This window comes from Tubulanus polymorphus, chromosome 7 (assembly GCF_964204645.1).
Source record: "Tubulanus polymorphus chromosome 7, tnTubPoly1.2, whole genome shotgun sequence".
NCBI lineage: Eukaryota > Metazoa > Nemertea > Palaeonemertea > Tubulaniformes > Tubulanidae > Tubulanus > Tubulanus polymorphus.
In genome coordinates, this window is record NC_134031.1 from 16811249 (window position 1) to 16832006 (window position 20758).

Below are 20758 nucleotides of genomic sequence, written 5' to 3' on the forward strand. Positions count from 1 at the left end.
TGATAAGGATAAAACAAACGAAAAGTCGAATCGATCAGTCTCCTCGACTATATTAAACAAACTAGCTAAAAGTAACGCATTGTTTATATATATAATATAATTGTATTGGATTTTATTGTTATTATTGCAATCCTGCAACTGATGAGGTATGAAACACTTTACATAATTAACACTAATCAATGAGGATAAATGCTGTTCGTGTGTGAAGGAGATATTATAGTTTAGGTAATGATATGTTCTACAGAATCATATGAACAGCAGATCTTACTTCCGTTGTGTGCAGAATGAGCCACGTTCACTCCAACTAAACAAACAACTTCCGAGTAGATTTATGAAGTAATGACCTACAACTCACGAAAACCTGACCCTATTACACTATTACAGAGATTATGGAAGACAAGACGATTCAGGTGATAAAATAAAATTCACATCTTTCGGGAAACATAGATGTACGTTCAGCAATATTCAGTTTTAAAGTGATTCAAAAATCAGATTCATTTTCATTAAATGAAAGTACATTGTAATGGTATATTCTCCGATGGTAAGCCGTCTCAGCGCATTCAGATTATCGTTCAGAACTCCTTATTGATTCAATTACGGTACTGAGCGTATCACAGTAACTCGCGGAAGGATTTATTGCATAGATTTAAAATTCACAACCACTTTTATAATTCCGATGATATTTTACCATCGAACTTAGGGCGTAAAGCGAGATTTGAAAAAATCTTGAGAAAACTTCGCAAAACAAGAGATGTAAGTTTTATCCGCGGCTTTCAGATTTGGAAGTCGACAATGAATGAAAATATCACCGAATCTAATGTATTTCTAAGGCATGCAAACGAATTAATAGTTTAATACGACGAGAGATAAATCTATAAAAGGAAAACATGCTTTAGTTTTGATAGTAATTATCTGTAAATCAGTCAACAGTTCATCCACCGAGAATTGAATATGAAGTGTATTCAAGATTTGTTTTTTAATAGTATACAAAAATACTAATACTCCGATGACATTTCAACCTCATTATACTTAAAAAATATATGCTTAATATGTAGAGCTATTTACACTTTTGTCTTACTATTTACACGTAAATTATCAACGATAATCTCCTGGCTTACGAACGAGCCGAAAATGTTCTATCATCTTTTTTAACCTGATTGTTTTTATACGATATCTAAAAATCAAATCAAATGACCATCATTCATAAAATGAAGTTTACGAATTATGCAACAAAATTACAATACAAGATTCTACATTGTTTAAAAGTAAAATCTACTCTGCGCTTTTAAAATATCAACTGTTTATGTACGAGAAGCCAATTTTGAATGTACCAAAGGTATCATTAATTACTGGATTGATTAGTGGCCCCATTTTTGTCCGCCTCAACAGGACCTTTATGCTTTCTATTGCTTTTTTTTTCTCGATAATTCGCGGTGGATCTTAAAAGTCGAATCCACTCCTGGCTACGGAATAAAATAAAACATCTACTAAAAATATAATAAAGGCAGACCAAAAGTTAGGCAGCTAAAAAATCAATGAAATATAGAAATAACTATAATATCTAAATGCAAAAATGTCAAAGTTACACAGACGTAATCAATTTTCAAGCACAGAAAAAATTGCCTCTAAGTATGAATTAATTTTCTAATATTAGCCATTTCAAAGCATAATATCTAATATTCAATTGCTACAGCCTAAAAAGTACATCGTGTAACATTTGAACTAAAAGAATGCCACATTTTAAACAATTGAATTCACTCTGAATTAAGATACACCAAAAGGCACTGACCATTTTACTGACCACATTATTCAAGTCAGATCTATTTCATCGATAACAATATTCATTCATATCTTATCATTTTAGCCATTATTATTCGATTTTACAATTCAGTTGCATTTATCTTATGCATTTTTGAATTCATCAATCACTACGTTTTCGACGTTAACCGACATCGACGACAATAATATCTTTTAGAAATTTCTTCTATTTAGCAAACATTTTACAAATGATTCACAAAAATGGCACAAATACACATTCCGGATGCACAGCCAGTAAAAATGTGTAGAAAACATTTATATATATCCGATTAGATAAAAACTGGCTTCGTGTTCATCCGTTGCGGCATCTGACCGACCGGCAGAGGTGGACTCGAAACTCCTTCGGACCAATCCGAATTTTGGGAATGTGGAGATGAACTATTCCAGGCCGACGGAGACTGATCCGGCGAATCGGGCGACGGCGTCAGATAGTGTTCCGGTAAACCGAGGTGTTTTATATGTTGCGGCGTAGAATCGATACTGCCGTGTTGAGATGGCGGGGTCGGATATTGTTCCATATGGTGGGTCATACTCGGATGTCCGTGGTGCCCAGTCATATGCGAATGTGGCCCGATCATTGAACTTGGAATGTTTTCAATATATCCGGCGTCGCTGTAGTAGTTGACTTGCATGCGATTGTGATGCGCGTGTTGCATGGCTTGTATGTGCGTCGGCGACAAGGGAAGACCCTTCTGCTTCCCGGGCGATACGACGTTGCGTCCGTTCGGGCTGTTATTCGAATACGGACTCGCGCCGATGTGTCCCAGTAAATCGTCCATTGACCGATCGGGCGCCATCGAAATACTCGCTGATATGTTATCGATAACGTGTAAATCGGCCTGCGATACCATCGGATGTCCGTTGCACGTGCCGTCGTACGCGATATCCGTGCTATAACCGTACGGAGATTCCAACGAGTTGCCCGGCGACAGGCCGTTCATCGATGAACTATCACCGCTGTGCGGCGAACATCCGTTCACAACCGGAGCGAACGTGCTCAAAATCGGCGTCTTTTTCTTGCGCATTTTGTTATTGTCTTTCGTCGGCGGGCAGTTCGTTCGCATGTGTCCGTTATTCGGCGACAGCGGGCGTTGTTTATTTTGCGCGTTGTGTTTCGTTTTGCGAACTTTCGGCTTGACGTGTTTTTGATTCATATGCGCCACAAAATTGCGTCCGACACCGCATGGACCGGCGAGTCCGTTCACCGGACTGTTAGCCGGATAATCGTCTAATAATTGCACGATATCGTGATGCATACGCTCGCGTGCGACGTCGCGCGGCAGACGATCCATGTGATCGGCGATATCACGATTGGCGTAATGTTCCAACAGTATTTTAGCACATTCGTAGCTTCCTTCACGAGCGGCCAAGAACAACGGAGTTTCATCCTGTAAAATAAACCGAGAGCAATTGTAAACATTTCCTTTGGTGAGTCGGGTGCAAAAGTTTATGTACTATAATATCAACAATGATCGTATCAATAATTTTCATTTGTATAGCGTAAAATCATATTCAATACAGTTTCAATGCACTCATTCTTCTGTTTTCTGGTATTATGTTCGAGGTTCAAACCCTCCCAGAGTCCATTTGCCCGCACCATTCCTCAAATACTCAAATAATAATCATACCTTAGCATCTTGCGAATCTCTATTAGCACCATGTTGTACAAGCACATGTACTGCATCGACGTTATTTACAGCAGCCGCCCAGTGTAACGCCGTCTTACCTATAAATACAAATATATACAGTTAGTTCGATTGACTGAAGGACTATGTGGAAAATGCGCGCAATAAGTTCTTCAAACTTACCATATTCATCAGCAGCATTTACATCAGCATCGGCGTTGATTAACTCTTCGACCATTCCCTCGACGGCCAGACGGGCGGCGCTTATCATTGGCGTCGTTCCGTCATTCATGCGACAGTTCAGATTCGTCGCTCGATTCCTCAACAATATTTGAAACACGCCCTGAGCGTCTCCGGCGACGGCCGTGTGCAACGGCGTTCGTCCGGTATTATCCTGCGCGTTCGGATCGGCCCCGGCGTCGAGCAATCGTTTAGCCGCGTCGGCGCGAGCGTGACGTGCGGCCAAGTGTAAAGGCGTTTCTCCCATGCGATCTGTTTTTACGTTCGGCGCGGCTCCTTGCATGAGCAGATCGGATATGACGACAGCAGCGCCGTCATCTTCCCCTTCTCCCGATCCGGTACTATCGCCGTCCATGCCTTCTAAACCTGAACCGCGAATAGCTGCCAACATCAATGGCGTAAACCCATCTGAAAACAGAAGACGTTTACGATGACTACAGGATACCTTTCATTACAGTATTACTAAACGTTAATAGAAAATGTAAATACCTGGACCACGGACATCGACGTCTTTAGAATCTTGGTTTTCAAATTCGGGCGGAGTAAGAACGTTTATCGGTGGGCTCATGTTCGCCGCGTCAATGTGCTGCTGCGACCATTTTCTGTCACAATCCATCTCCAAAACCGCATCTTCTGGATCGGTGGAACTTTCATTCTGAATGAAAAGAATAGAAACAAATTGAAATTTCATAATATCATCAATTGATCGCTGTAAGGAGATACTAATTCCAGACGATCTTATACCTTTATACGCTTCGCTCTGGGTTCAACATCTGACCAACTACCGCCACCTGGTGGCAAAACTTGAAGAGGTCGATTATCATTCGCGTCGACTTTGTCCAACTGAGATTGCTGAGAGCCATTTTTCACTCTGAAGTAAATGAACGTAACTATCTACAGATCTCGCAAATTAGCAAAACATGAAGACTGGTAATACTTTGGAGATTCCATCGAATTACGAGCTTTCGTTATTACTGAATATTAGCTCCAACAGGTAAATAAGTGCACTCAATACCGGGTACAGAAGCAACCATATTCACAGGGAGAGTGACTAATTAGTGAAATGGGTCTTACTAAGCATGATATTCTAAAATATCGGCAATGGTCTCTCAAACTTACTTCATTTCTTGTCCATCCGGTCCGTGTCTGCTGCTGCAAGCCGATTGACTGTGACTCGGTCGTCTGTTCGTGAAGAAGCCTTCCGGGAACCAGGTCGTACCGTGCGCTCGTTTGCGTTTGTTGATCGTTACCAAAACGCCGAACAACAACATGACGATGATCAGTATGGAAGCACCGGCGACGATGTAAAGAATGTTCATGTTGAATTTCGTCGGTTCATTTTCAGCTGTAATCGAAATTATGAATAACGTTGAACCTCGATGAGGAAAGAACGAGCAACTGCATGGAAAACGAGAAAAGATTGGCTTTTACTTACAGTTCACGGATAATATCGTGTGACCAGGATCCCATCCTTTTTGCATCGAAGCGACCAAAAACTGGCCAGCCGACTGTGCGGTGTTAAAACACTGGCTATCCGTTGAAAGGCACTTTCGGTTGTCGATCTCCAGATAAACTTTTGATCTGAAATTTCATTAATCAGAATTCATTTTAGAGAAATGTTCAGTTTTACTCGAAAGTTCGGTTGTAGAAATTTCGAAGTACTTACCCGCTCCTAGCAGCCGCCCGTCGTCTGCGCGTTAACGCATCGGTTAGATATCGTTTTACGCGACTGACATTTCCATCTTCGGGCCATGGGTAAATCATATCCCGTTCGTGTTTATCTTTCTTGATCTTTACAACCGCTCGGAAAAGGTGTCCTAACCGACGCAAAAACGGTACGGAGACTTCCTTGAAGGCGTCCGGCTTGACGAGAACGATGATAACTAATGTTCCGCTCGCTAGTTTCGGCGGCGACGTGTCGCAATCCAAACCGTCCCATTCACATTCGGCCTTATCGCAACCGGAATCGCAGTGCCCGTTCCCGTAGTGATTACTACAGTACTGTTCATATATCGGATTGCATTTGGGCATTTTGCTTTCGCAATCGAAACCGTCGTACAGGCACTGCTGCGTATTGCACACTTCGTCGCATTTTCCGTTCTTGAACAGCTCCCAGCAATAGACGCCTTGACTGATCGCGGTGCAGTTCTTAAACGGCGTCAAGCCGTACGAACATTCCTGGTTGTCGTAGTTACACGCGAACGTATTACACTCTTTCTGCAATAACGAAATAAAACCATGAATCATTCGAACATCCCATTCACGATATTGCGAAATTTAGATGATATGTATGTTACTTACATCGCATTGGCCGTTTCCAGCTTTTTGATCGCATTTGTTGATACGACAAAGTTCTTTCTGCTTGTCGAACGGTATGAACGGACTCGTAGTAGTCGTCGTTTCATGGACCACTCCTCCGGTGAAGTACGGGTCGTAAGACTCGCACTTAATTCCATTCCATAAAGGAGGACAACGACACTTAGGTCCGCCTGAAAAACGAATGATTATCAAATAAATGAATTCTAAAAACATAAGAAATATTGGCAAAAACCATAGGAAAGGCTACAGTACTCGAAGGAAATATATGATTTCTAGAAACATAAGAAATTTCATATCTTAAGTTTCAATTGTAAAGACGCTTACCGACTAAATCGATGCATATTCCGCCGTTAGTGCAGGGATTCGATTCACAATCGTTATGGGTATCGATCTCGCAGTGCATGCCGCTAGATCCGGGCAAACATTCACACGTATACCCGCTTTGTTTCGGATGGCATTTCCCTCCGTGCAGACACGGGCCGCTATCGCAGTCGCTGTTCGCAAACTCGCATAGATCTCCGGAAAATCCCTAGAAATAAACGAACAGGTACTATAACGTTAAACCAAAGGATTAATGAGCAGTTTCAGCCTAGATCAAAAGATTGAGCAAAAACATTAGTAAAAGTAATTTTGGTATGAGTTTTGCTGAATCGACTAGAAGAGAATTTTGATTTTTTGTGAGTAGTTGAGCTCTTGAAAACAGTAGCAACTATACTCATATATAGTTATCGTAAATTATGTTTCTTACCTGTACACAGTTGCAAACTGGTCCTTTCAATCCATTTACGCATTGTCCGTTGTTCTTACAAGGATTCACCTTGCAGTAATCGATGCGTTTATTACACAGGCGACCGGTGTAACCCGGCTTACAATCGCACCGATAATCGTTGACCAGCTGCACGCAGTCCTGCGTACCCGGCTGACCGCACGGGTCCGACAGACACTCGTTCACGTCGCCCTCGCAACGCTTGCCGACGTAGCCTGGCATGCAGCTGCACTTGAATCCGCCGACCATGTCGATGCACGTACCCCCATGGAAACACGCGCCCTCGAAACAGTCGTTGTCGTTGATTTCGCAGAGCAAGCCCTGCGTACCGTGCGGACACGAACAGCGGAAGTCGTTCACCATGTCGTGGCACGTGCCGCCGTTCTCGCACGGCGACGTGCTGCATTCGTCGATGTTGTACTCGCAGTTCTTACCCTGGAAACCTTCGACGCAATCGCACGTGTAGTAACCGATCAGATTGTTGCACGTGCCTCCGTTTTGACACGGATTCGACTCGCATTCGTTGATGTCTTTCTCGCAGTACGAGCCGGTGTAACCGGCCGCGCATATACACGTGTGAATAGTCTGATTGGTGTAGACGTCCTCGCATCGGCCGCCGTGCTGACACAACTCGGCGACGGTTACGCCTTTCTGATTGGCGGCCGCCGAGCACGAGACCAGACGTATATCGCAGAGAACTCCCGTCCAGCCGCCTCGACACGTACAGTTAAACTGATTCGATACTTGCCGACAAGCGGCACCATTTTGACACAGGTTTTTACCGCACCAGTCTACGAAATTCTACAAAAAGAAGACGCACATTTAGTTTTACCCTGGTATCGATCGCCTTGGTTCAGATATTATTATTATTACTATCATTATTATTATTCCATTACTATCCCTTATTATTATGTATCGGCTGCGTGAAAATATGCTTACCTCGCATCGCGGTCCGTTGAAACCATACGGACACAGGCATCGAAATCCTTGATTGTGCACTTCGCACGAGCCGCCGTTCTGACACGGTTTGTTTCTACACGGATTGATATGATGTTGACAATTCGATCCCGTATATCCCGGCGCGCACTGACACGTATAATTGTTTATACCGTCGACGCACGAGCCTCCGTATAAACAAGAACTACAATTAAAGAACATTTAGCATCAAATAGTTGATCATCATAAATGCGTCGTCATAAAGGTTCGCTACCGTCACATGACCACCCTGGTGAAGATCATGAAGGTCTGCCGCCAGATATGAATAATATGCTCAAGATTTCAGTTGATATGAAAATGGGCATATCAATAATGAAAGTAGCGATAGATTCCGCTATAGAAAAGGTATATCATATAAACATCCCTCGGAAGCCTCACACCACTCCCCCCGAACTAAATGGAACATGAAATTCGGGTACAGCTGGCCAGGGTCACTTCATATAGATATAAACAGGAATAGCTTGAAAAGAGCAAGCGTAATACTGAACAGGGTTATGTACACGAGTCAGAAACTGTTGAAAGATTAAGTTTAATTACCTCAGCGTGCAATCATCGTCATTAGTTTGACAGTTCACACCGCTGAATCCAGCTGGACAGGTGCACGTATACGAATTCACATAGTCCGTACAGATGCCGCCGTTTTTACACGGTTGTGACGCGCATTCTTCGATGTCCAAATGACAGTGATGACCGCCGAAACCGGGGACGCATTCGCAGTGGTAGTCGGCTACCTTGTCTAAGCACGTTCCCCCATTCTCACAAGGGTCTGGAAAACAGGAAAAATATTTTGATTTACAGCAAGAAAACCACTTAAACTGAATACTTTAATAAAATAAGTCTTCTTTTTCGTGAACTACAGCAAATCCAATAAAACAAACATACCTGGATCACAGTCATCGTGGTTGATCTCGCAATGTCTTCCCTCGTAACCGTTATTGCAGTGGCAGACGTAGGAACCGTTCGTGTTCTGACAAGTGGCGCCGTTATTGCACACGTTATCATCCGAACACTCGTTGATATCTTCGTCGCACAAGGCACCTTCAAATACGAAACAGATTACACGAGTTCATTAATTAAATTCGCTGAGAAAGAACCAGATTTCAAAATGAACCAATAAAGTGAACTCCAATTTGATTAAAATACAATAAACAATAAGTGGCGTAAAATGAATTGTAACGTTGATGACTTCATTAAGGGAGATGAGAGACTACGACTAAACAATGTTCATCATTACCGATAATTTAGAAAGAATTAATGGAACAGACACGACGACACGTGTGGACTATCCGACTGCAGTTTCGAAACGGGATTTTCCATGACCTTTTCACTGTCAAGACGAGACCTTTAAGTACGCTCTCAAGTGTCGGGAATGTAATATAGCTGAATGCAGCGATGAAATAAATTGATGCTCAAGTTTCGCTAGTCTCAGTACGGCAAACAAGAAAACCCGAAACTATGTTCCATTAGTTTCCGATTCAAGACGTTGTTTAAGTGATAGGTCTCCGGGCTAAATTCTGGTAAGTTTACCGCCGACAGCAGACTGCTCTTTTCTTATTTACAACCCTGCAGCAGACGCTGAAGCATCTTTAGATAGCTTTATTACCAATTAATGAATAAGCCTAACAAAACAAGAGGCATACGGCTTCTTCCGAGACTAAAAACTTCACCTCCGGCTAACACACCGCCTACGGGTATGGACTATCATTCTCTCACCCCCCAAGGGTTATAATGATTGTTTTTCTCGAGGCCTAGAGGCGTATCGCTTCAGGGCACGTATTTAAGCCATTAACAAGCTAAAATCACTATCAACAGAAATAAATGCCCCCTACACGAATGTCACGCTAGCCGTTTAATGAAGCGTAAACTAATATTGAATCGCGATAAAAAAGATGATAATCGGATATGCAGTGAGATCATCTTGTGGACAGACCGACAAATGGACTTACCAGTGAATCCAAGAGGGCAGCTGCACTGGAATTCCTTGTAGTTTCTCGAAGGCACGCATTGGGCACCGTTACGGCATTGATTCGGTCTGCAGGGGTCCATTTCGACGTCGCAATTCTTACCGGTGTACGGCAAATCACACGAACACTTGTAACCATTAACTTCGTCGATGCAAGCTCCGTGAATGCAAGGATTCGGGCTACAATCGTCGACATTTGTATCGCAAGTAGCGCCTGTAATTTACCAAATACAACCTCGATAACTAACCGTTTCTCACTTACATTTTCGAACGATTCGTGACAATCTCGGATTTTTGGTTATCAACTTACCGGTATATCCCGGTTGACACGCGCATTCGAATGAACCTAACAGATCTTTACAAGAGCCGCCATGTTGACAGGGATTTGACAGGCATTCGTTCGTCTCGATGTGACAACGGAAACCTTCGTAGCCGTTCATACACTGGCAATCGAACCTTTCAAGATAAAATTCAGCGTAAATTTCATGGTAAATTTCTCTTCGACTCTGACGGAGCAGGCCAATGGGGAACTTGCAACGCTACTGTGGCGAGCAGGGCCAAATTAGGTTTTTGTATCTAGTCGACTAGTGGTCGGAACCAATAACCGAATGCGCTCTATTTCTGAACTATTTCCAGAATATAGTTCCGACTAACTGACATTCTGTTTCACTTAGTTCGAATATAGTTGACTAACTCAGATAACCGAAATCGGCCCAGGCTGCTCATTCTTCTGCGTTCAATTAAAATCGAATGAATTTTTTCTTTAACAAATCAACTATAAATGAAAACTATACCAATCACTGAGTAGAAAAATAATCTTAAGTATATTTGGTGGATTCAGTGCAGATGATGTATGGATTTAGGAGCCTAAGAATCCATCATAGTTTATTCAGATTTTGACAACGCAGGGCTGAACGCTCGTCACGCCAGCTGGCGGAATGGTTGGTGTTAGGGTTCCCTATCGACACCAAGAACGCAACAACCTACCTGTTGACGCCGTCGACGCACGTCCCGCCGTTCTCGCACGGGTTGCTCTCGCATTCGTTGATGTCGCTGTAACAGTTTTTGTCGTAGTAGCCGCGCGGACACTCGCACCGGTACCCGTTCTCGAGGTCGATGCACGTTCCGCCGTTGTGACACGGCGACGACACGCACTCGTCGATGTTGTCCTCGCAGAGTAAACCGGTGAAACCGAGTTTACACACGCACTGATACGCGTTGATCTTATCGACGCACGACGCGCCGTTACGACACGGGTTACTCGCGCACTCGTTGTAATCTATTTCACAGTTTTTGCCTGGAATACGAAGAAAAATCAGTAATGCCACATTCTAAACAATATCGGAATTCATTTTCAATTTTTTTTTTAAATTTACTTATTTTCATTATATATTTGCTTATATTATCATCATTATTAGATATGAGAGAGAATAAGAGATATAAGCCGCGATCACAAGGAGACAATTTGGCTCAAATCAAACTGGCTTGGACTGCTTGATTAGAGAGCGTGTTCATCACGTTAATCACTCACTTGTTACTAAAATCGAATTGTGTGAGCCACTTTCAGAAATGGTAAGCGCGTCGTGGAAAGGTTTGACCAGTGCTTAAATTTCGCGCAGGGCCAGTCCCAATTTGGCCAGTGCTTTATAGGCACCGAACCCATTTAGCAGCAGTGCAAACAGTTCGTCTGGGCCAAAAATTCCCAGTCGATCGCGGCTTCAAACCTAAGATACTTACCGGATGTACCCGGAGGACAGATACACTGATAGTCGTTGATCAAATTCTGGCAGGTGCCGGCGTGTTGACACGGATTGCTGTGGCATTCGTTAATCTCGACCTGGCATTGCGAACCGGTGTATCCGGCGTCGCAATGACACGTCCACGTATCTAAACCATCGATACACCGACCGTGATAACAATCGATACCTTGACAGTTGTCGCGGTTTTCCTCGCACGTGTGGCCTTGAAAACCTGCAAAAATATCGATGCGTACTAAAGTTTCGAAACTTCATTCGAAATCGGTTCGTTTTTCAACGGTTAGATGTCAGCACTTACCGGTCGCACAGGCGCAGGAGAATCCGTTGATGTAGTCGAGACATCTAGCCCCATTTTTACAAGGTCCACTGGCGCAATCGTCGATATTTGTTTCGCACCTTTTTCCGGTGTATCCTAAAACAATGATAGGAAAAATATGGTATTACTGTATTCAGCCGGAAAGCAGATGAATACATTGTCTTTCATCGTGATTTATTTTAAGTAACGCGAGTGAAGAAAATGAGGTGTACATATGTTTAAAACTGACTGATTCATCTCATTTCGTATTGCGCATATCAAAATGCGTGCATGAAATAGGGAGTGGAAGAATCTAAAGCTTTTCATCTCAGGGCGGCCACCTTTATTTGATTCGCTTTTCTCCTGACTATTTCTTGACATGTAAGCTGTTTTCCCCGACTTGATCTGCTAAGAATCCAATCAATTAACACAGTCATATACGTAATACATAGGCAGAAACTGTTTTTATACGCGATCTAGCAATCTCAACTAATGTCCCCGACTTTTTCCTGATTTTTAGCTCTTTTACAAAATTCCCCGACTTTTCCCCCCGATGTCCAGGTGGTAAGTGGCGCCGCCTCGCGTTTCTACTTACCGGTGGGGCAGTTACATTTGAATTTATCGATCAGATCGACGCAGACGCCGCCGTTTTGACAAGGCTGATTTTCGCATTCATCGATGTTTTCTTCGCATCGTTCGCCTTGAAATCCTGAAAATAGACGAGAACGAGATAAAAAAAAAAAACGAAGCAACAACGAAAATACAGCGTCTGCGTATACATATCTGACTACTATCGCTTTCAGACATAATCAAAACACACGAATCAGTTAAGTAAGTTAATACGACAATTAAACCGGCGCCGTAGATCAACACGCTTATTACCCATTGTTTACCATATTACGTAAATTACGCTAAGTTCACTGCTATATCGTTATCCGATACGGGAATAAAAGACAAAGCGATCCGATCGATCGCGGAGTGTATCGCGTAGCGGACTAAAAACTAAAACATGGCCCGATTGAATAATGATAGCAGTGGCAGAAATGAGGCATCGCGTTAGGCTATCAACCAGACACTTATATAAACATCGTACGCCGAATATTTTCATTTTTATGCATATTTCTTTTTTGCATAAATATTTCCAAAGGAAACATCTTTACGATAAATTGCATGGAAATGAGTATATAAGTTTATATAAGTTCTATATAAGTTTATTTACTCACATCATTTATACAGAGTATAGAATATGATTAAAAAAGGTTAAGTATTATGCGAGGTAAAATAATCAGGACCAAGTTCCACGGTTGTGAATTACGATTTACCTCCAACTCACAACTGTGCAACCGGAACCTGGGCCCAGTTCTATTTACAGTTATGAAATATGATATGAAAGTGGAAGAAAAGACCCGCATAGGAAAAGAAGTTTTAATTCAGAGAATGTATTAATGACCTTAGCATTCACATTAGGTACACGCATTAATTTATATAGTTTATCGGTTATGAATAAAGTAACCTTTTCTAGCCTCATTCTTACGAAAAAATGCCGGCGATGTTTACTTAGTTCGATGATATTTCAACTCGAGGAAGCTACAACGCGGAATACTGTTGACATAAATTCGAGCAAATAAATGACTATTGGTATATGCGAAAGATTCGTTATGTCTGCGGGGGCCCAGTGTACGCTTGGTGCCCGCGGTATATGCTCTGTATGCCGACGCATTTTATCCGACTTATTTCGAGAAAATTGTCCCTATTATTATTATTACAGTGTTGCCGTAAACCTATAGAATACATCGGCGCGTTGACCTCAAAATAAGATGTCAAACCGCGAAATGAAAGACACTCATTATATTTCAAAAAGCCCAGGTGAGTCAGAGAGTGGACGTATAGTAGTGGACACCGGTGACGTTTTTGTCGTCAAAACTGAACAGTTAGCCACGGACACATTGTCCGAACTAACAATACAGCTGTAAATGGTGACAAGTTTTTACGGTCGTATTGTTGTACGTCAGGGGCCGTCGTGTCAGGAGCCACCCCCCCAGGGGCCGTCGTGTCAGGAGCCAACCCCCCTGGATCAAACGTTCGTCGTCTACCGATGAATCGCGGATGGACACATCGTCGGATCCGACTGTTAGACCGCGGCGTCGTGCGTCCGATCGCGAACCGTGTTCCCCCGTACGCGAGCGAGCGACACACGTACGAAATAATGGCCCACCATCTGGACACCTCCGCCTCGAAATTTACAACGGCGAGGAAAAAAAAAACGCGTTTTCCCACCGAAAACAGCACGAGTTTAATAGAAAAGCGTAACGCGCCGGGCGACGAAACGCATTGTCGCCACTATTGTCAGATTTCATAAACAAATTCACGAGCGTTATTCAAAAGCGCCGAGATACTTGAAGATTAAAACACGGGCGGGGTCCTCGGTTCGTAATTCAGTCCGATCAAAAATCGTCGTCGTTTAACACAATGAATTTCCGATTACGCGACGCGCAGGATTTAAAAAGGTCCTCGCGAGTTACTCGGGGAGAGATTACACAACTCCTCAATTGTGACTCGCAACATTTTTTTCGGCCTTTCTCTCGACATCACGCGACCTACTTTCGATAAAGAAAAGCCGCAGCAGTCGTCAGTCGTCGTCCGTGGTCGCAGTCGTCGGTATTTTTTTCTCATTATCGCCCGGTGAATGAAATAAACCCGGAAAAGCCACCGATAACAACAAAGAGCAAAATCACTCGTTCGGTACCAGTTAAATCTATGATTTCATAATAATGGAGGCCATTTTTATTTGACTTGCATCTTCCCCAACATTTCCCCGATTAACCCTTGACATCTAAGTTTATGCCTGACTATTCCTTGACATCGTTTTTCCCTGACTTGATCTGCTAAGAATCTAATCAATTGACACAGTCAAATACCTGAGATCTAGAAACTGTTTGATTTAGCAATCTCAACCAATTTCTCTGACTTTCCCTGTTTTTTAGCTTTTTCACAAAATTCCCCGACTTTTTTACAGAATAGAGAATTCCCCGACTTTTCCCTGATTTTCAGGTAAGTGGCCACCACACTGATAAATTTTAATTTTCAGCTAATTTCTATTTTTCGAACAGCTGTATCCGCGACATCTGGTGCAACCAGCCTCAAACCGGGCAGGTGCATTCTACACCTGATATACGCTTGCTCGCTCGTCCAAAACAGCCTCATTAAAACTAGAAACGCCTGCGTTCTTGACCAATGCTTATCAGATGGCAAATGTGCACGACAAATAATGCACTATTCAATATCCAGCCAGTTGACCATTGTAAAAAAAATACAAAACTCCCTACATGCTGGTCTCATGTCCTATTGGAACCTGTTTTGTCGGTAAACAACCAACGTGACCCAGGTGACCAAAATAACGAAAACATGCATAATAGAAACAAAAGAATCATTTTTACACATGGCTGTAGTACATGGATTACATTGAGGGGGGTTGAACTCGACAAATATGACAATAGTTGAAAATATTCATCGACGCGACAAATGATGCTTTCAAAATGTTCAATCGACATTTTGAAGTTTATTTCCCACAGTCTGGCCTCGAGTCCGGGGACTCGTCTCGATAATTCACTGGCCGGGCGAAGCCCCGCGCGCGAACGCCGTAACGAACGATGAATAAAAGAATTGGATTATAGCTAAATCGCGTAATCGGCCGCGTGCGCGCCGCAGAAACGTGAGCGAAACAATTATCACTTTACGTTAATTCGATTCGGATAATTGAAAAACGACGACAGCGCCGTGACGCTTTAAATGAAAATTAGTCCGCATCGAAAACGACTAATTTTCATAAATCGAATTAGAATTCTACGCCCGTAACGCCCCAACTATTTCCGAGCGAAAAATAAAAACGATCCCAAAAAAATAATGAGGTCTGCAAGAGCATATACTGTTCGTAGATGAAAGATTAACGTTGTTGTCGCTTGGATGGGATGAGAGTCAATCAGTTCAGGTCTCGGCGTCTATTGTCCGCTGCCGGTTACAGATTGTCACGAAACATTATTTAAACACTTGATCATTCGTCGCGCGACATTCAGCGACATTCATCGTCGGTTGTTAAACCGGGGGAAAAAAAACGTAAATCCCGCAAACTATTCTCCGTTGACGAACCGCAGATCATCGGCGCGTCGTTCATCTGTACGTCGCGCAATCTGTCACTGGTTTGTTTTTTTGTCGTCTCGTCTGGCGACCACCAGATGATCAACAATTACTATTCTGTGGGGGGACATGACGCGCAATTTTTCAACCGTGAAGATCGGCGCATATTTTTTTTTTCCAATGGTAAAGATCGTATGCCCATTCGCGCCTATATGCGGTACAGATCAAATCTATCGGATCTGAACGTAGTAGTACATCGATACAGGAACCAATTCGGGCGCGTTGGATTATCTAGGAATTTAGTTATAAATCTGGATCCAATTGCACAGTCCTGGGCCCAGTTTCACGAAAAGGATTAACGCCTAAATCGAATTAAGTTGAACTGAATTAATGAAGAAATTAGATTGATTTAAGAGTTAAACCTTTCTGTGAAACTGGGCCCTGAGATCAGATTTTACTGAAGAGTTAACTCATTGAGAATAAACTAATTTCAACTCAGAGTTCACTTTAACTCACAATTGCGGAACTGGATCCACTGACTTTTCTACTCGTTATAAATTTAAGTAGTTTACGCCCTACACTTCTTGCAAGTATCAAAATCAAATGGGCTTCAAATAGATAAACAATGCTGTGAACCAAAAAAAATTTATAAATATATTTTCACTGATTGCCTCAGGTTATTTAAATCTTATCGAGCCGCAATTTAACCCGGTGCCGAGGTCTGTCAGGTCGATCTGAACGGAAAGTGAAACTCTATCCATTGAAAGCGATGAACCCTGAAGACGTTCGCAATCTCATCAAACATCATCTAACAAAGCCTAACACGAAATTACAATAACTACACGGGTCAATTAAACGTAATTTCACTAAATTACGCGCACCCGAATTTCAAACGCGAGCAATAAAAATCTGACTGAGACGAACGAACACGCGCCAAAAGACGTAGGTAGAGAAATGCGGGGCATATGGCTGATCTTCGGCTTTGTATACGGAATTTTTACACAACTTGTGTACACAGCCCCGGGAGACCGCAAAAAAGATTGTCAGATCTGCTGGGAACTTTTTCGGCGAAAAAGAAAAAAAAAACGATTTTCTTTAGCGACACAACGGCGGAACCTTTTAGCTTTAAAATCGATAGCATTGTTCTTTTCAGTCGTCGCGACTAAATTTCAGTTCGACGACAACCGGACCGCCAGATCGGTCATTTCTTCGATGGTTAGATTAATTACGGCGGTAAAATATTCGGAATCGTCGAGATTTGTCGAATTCAAAGCCGGACAAGGAAACGTCGATAACGAAGTATACAATCTCCGAAGGGAAGCCGAGATAATAGGCCTAGAAACTGGACCTATAGCTTTATCTATAAGAGCGGAGTTTGAGTTATGAATAAATCAAACGGGATCTGTTTGTATTCAAACATCTCTCAACAATGATTTTTGATAATATTCATATGGAAACGTATGAAAAGAGCTCAGATATAATGAAAGCCTGGTTTCATTGCCTGACAACAAGCTCGTCTTGTCTATTATCATACTATACTAAATGATCTCCCTATGTCCGGCGTATACGACTTTATTACTACAACCAGTTTGCGCGTGGAGGTACCCGAAGACCTTTCGAGATTTTCGATTAGTCATAGCTGGAATTTGACGAAACAAGTCTCCCCCAGGTGAAAGGCGTGAAAACAAAATCTACGATGTGCATCGGTCCACGACGTGTAAGACTTAATTTCTCTGGTCAATATTTAATTCCATTATTTAAATGTACTGATAGTCAATGACTATAATAAAGATCACGCATAGCGTACTCAATAAGATTAAATCACAGTAGAACCCACATAATACGGATCTTTTAGAACCAAAAAATATTCATTTAATTTAACCCTTTCAGTGCTGACTAATCAATACCCTATAGTGCTAGACATATTTTGAAAATTTTGAAAAATTCCACCCTAGTGTCTTGAATAAAAAGAATGCCACTATAATGCGTCTACACCCTGGCGCGATGTATCGTTACTTACTAATATTTCACTATGTTTAACAGGTGCTGCCATCTTTAATAGAGATAAAAACTAATTACTGATTACATCACTACACCGCAGTGCAGTGTACTAACAAAATTCATCACTGATTTACACACTGCACTGCGGTGTAGACGCACTGAAAGGGTCAAGGGAAATCCAGATTAAAAGTCATTTTCTTGTATATTAATGAACTAATGGACTAATGTCCTGGTTAGACCAAAATCCTAATAAGCCGATCCGGATTAAGCAGGTTTGACTCTATGTCTAAGACGCTAATTCGCCAGTACATTTTCACCTATGAGCTTCCTCGACATAAACAAGTTCCGCCAATTAAGATCTGTTGAATTCAGGTCGAGATTTCTCCTGACACGAGGATGGGGGTTAAGCAGGGGGAGGATGGGGGTTAAGCAGGGGGGTCGATGTGGCGATCTGTAACGTAAACGAAGACAGAAGTCATCAAGGCAGGGGGGTGAAAGGAGTGAAAGGATTGAAATTACGACTCAAAGCTCCGCGGCTCATATTTCACTCATAACAACCTGGAATTCGTTCCGATTTTTACGAGTGGTTCACATGACCTTCGTCGATGAAGTCGCGGGACAAACAAAGACGACGACGAAGACACAACCGCTCCGCTCCGCGTACAAGAAAGAGGTTTCATTACATATTTCTAAAGCCCTCGCCCGCGCGCGCAATGAAAGCAATAGATCGAATATAAAGAGCTAAAAAACCAGTTCAAGACCGACGCGTTCACAATTGATTTACATTCGACGAAAAATTCTGAGCGATGCCTCAGAGGCAAATGAACCGAGCATGAAAAGGGGAAATTCGTCTTTTTTTTCTAGAACTGGTCATTCTGACCAGGTCACTTTTATTTATTCGAGAGGGTCTCAAAAAAAAAAATCCGCCCTAAGAAGTAAATCATTGTTCAAATCAAGAAATCGCGGTTCTTTCTCAATAATCACGGCGGCGTATTCAATTTTTGTAGCCCGTGTCCTGACAGCTTACGAATTGACAATAGGGCGCGAAAACAGGGAAGTCACCGCACCGCGCTCGAGTCATTGTGAGCCGATATTTTCTCACGCTTTCTCGAACCGCGCCATGAGAACTTAAACTACATTTCGTCTAATAAATTATCTATTTACATATTCAAATCTCGAATTCGCTTTCGTCGGGGTACTGTCATCGTTGGTACCCTGGGAATTACCGATTTCATACCCTCAACTGTTAAACCTCCGATGACCCCTGAGGGCTGACATCTAGCTCATAGTACAATTATATGACCTAGTAACTAATCCAATAAACCAATTACACATATTTAACTAAACTATTATCGCGATCCAATTAAGACAGTTATTCTCCACTTCATCGAACACCTCAAGCAGCTCTTACTCGGCCGACTTGACCCGAAACCGTGCACTTTCTCAGGGCCGCCGGAACTGCCTGAACCCGTTCTAGGTCATCGAAATAAATTAAGAAGACCATATTTTTCGGATCTCAGGCTGGCTTCTACTACACAATATATTGAGTAGGCTAATTGATGTGTGTGTTATTTTCGGATTTACCGTCCCTGTACCCCTTGTTAAGTAATGTGCATTTGAAAGGATTTTAGTGATTGGAATGAACCGGGAGGCCCCCAGCTTGGATATCTATCTACGGTCAGCCCAATATTGCCTCGCTCCAGCGCCCCTGATCAAATTATGGAAACAAAATATCATGAAATAGTATTTGTGAAACACAGCAGCCATAAGTTAAGATGTCATGAATTCTAATTCGACTAAGATTTAATTGAAGCTTGACAGCAGTACTACTGGGTAATCTTACAATCAGTTATCATTACTCATCCGACCTATTGTCAAACTAACTAGAATCATTCGGACACAGATTCATACAGGATTCAAACTTTCATCTTTACTCAAACTGAATGCGATCATAACGGAATGACCCCCCGAAGGTATTTAACCAGCACAACTTACTGGCTAGATAATTGACAGGTCAGATAATGTCACTCGTCCGTCGGATGACGCAGCATCATCGCATCTGAATCGATTCCTAACCCGCGCGAGAGATCGATGCAAGGTTCCGCGCCGAAACCGAAATTCACCAAGACAATGCGCGCGTACAATAGACGTATATAATAACAAAGGAAGCCGAGTTGGTTTGTGCGTTATGCCTAATGTTCCCGAGTGTTAATAATTAATATATAGATTTGATGAACTTCTATTGTTGTCGGTCGCGCCGGTGGATGTTCATATTAAACATAATGAAATGAAAACCGAGCATAATTCTTACCGAATACACCCGGTCTAGACAACTGTATTTACCTTTCCCCCCCCCCCCCCCCCGTGACGTACGCTCTCAGTTTTAAACAATAGATAATGATTCAGTGAAATCGCAGCGAAAACCTTTTTTCTAACTATCAATATTATGGTCGTATTTCATTTCGTTTTTAATTTACGTTTTTTTTCGATCGTTGTAAGTCCGGTGAACCGCTGCACGGCCGACCGTATATGAACATACCCGCTCGTGGCAGGTGACTGTGGAAATTCTTTGTCGCCGGAGTCTGCAACGACGACAATTGTTGGTCATCTTTTTTTTGCAGCCCCGAGGCGAGCAAGAGAGATTTACGTGGGGGGGGGAGAACCTGAACCCGGACGACAATAGTTAAGAGATTTTGAGGATTACGTAATTGCCGTTTGTACCGGGGAGGGGGAAAGGGGGGACGAAGCAATAAAGCTGTCGGCCAATTAGCGCCGCGTTTCAACGGCCAGAAAAAATTCGCCCGATTGTTTGGACGTTTAATGGCAAGTGAATAAAAGCTCAAA

General features: G+C 42.5%; 1 protein-coding gene across 1 annotated transcript in view; it reads right to left on the reverse strand.

Moving 5' to 3' along the window:
* Positions 1-110: 110 nt before the first annotated feature.
* Positions 111-20758, reverse strand: part of LOC141908155 (uncharacterized) — a 49082-nt gene continuing 28434 nt past the window's right edge. The window contains exons 11-30 of the mRNA XM_074798036.1: positions 12375-12488; positions 11783-11896; positions 11465-11698; positions 10715-11024; positions 10038-10183; positions 9711-9941; positions 8647-8802; positions 8302-8530; positions 7708-7909; positions 6751-7569; positions 6327-6531; positions 5985-6172; positions 5350-5900; positions 5119-5264; positions 4803-5028; positions 4428-4554; positions 4173-4338; positions 3627-4091; positions 3447-3544; positions 111-3206 (exon numbers count right to left, since the gene is read on the reverse strand). Of these exons, the coding sequence (XP_074654137.1) occupies positions 2088-3206; positions 3447-3544; positions 3627-4091; positions 4173-4338; positions 4428-4554; positions 4803-5028; positions 5119-5264; positions 5350-5900; positions 5985-6172; positions 6327-6531; positions 6751-7569; positions 7708-7909; positions 8302-8530; positions 8647-8802; positions 9711-9941; positions 10038-10183; positions 10715-11024; positions 11465-11698; positions 11783-11896; positions 12375-12488 (5846 nt within the window). The 3' untranslated portion in view covers positions 111-2087. The remainder of the gene's footprint in view (positions 3207-3446; positions 3545-3626; positions 4092-4172; positions 4339-4427; positions 4555-4802; positions 5029-5118; positions 5265-5349; positions 5901-5984; positions 6173-6326; positions 6532-6750; positions 7570-7707; positions 7910-8301; positions 8531-8646; positions 8803-9710; positions 9942-10037; positions 10184-10714; positions 11025-11464; positions 11699-11782; positions 11897-12374; positions 12489-20758) is intronic.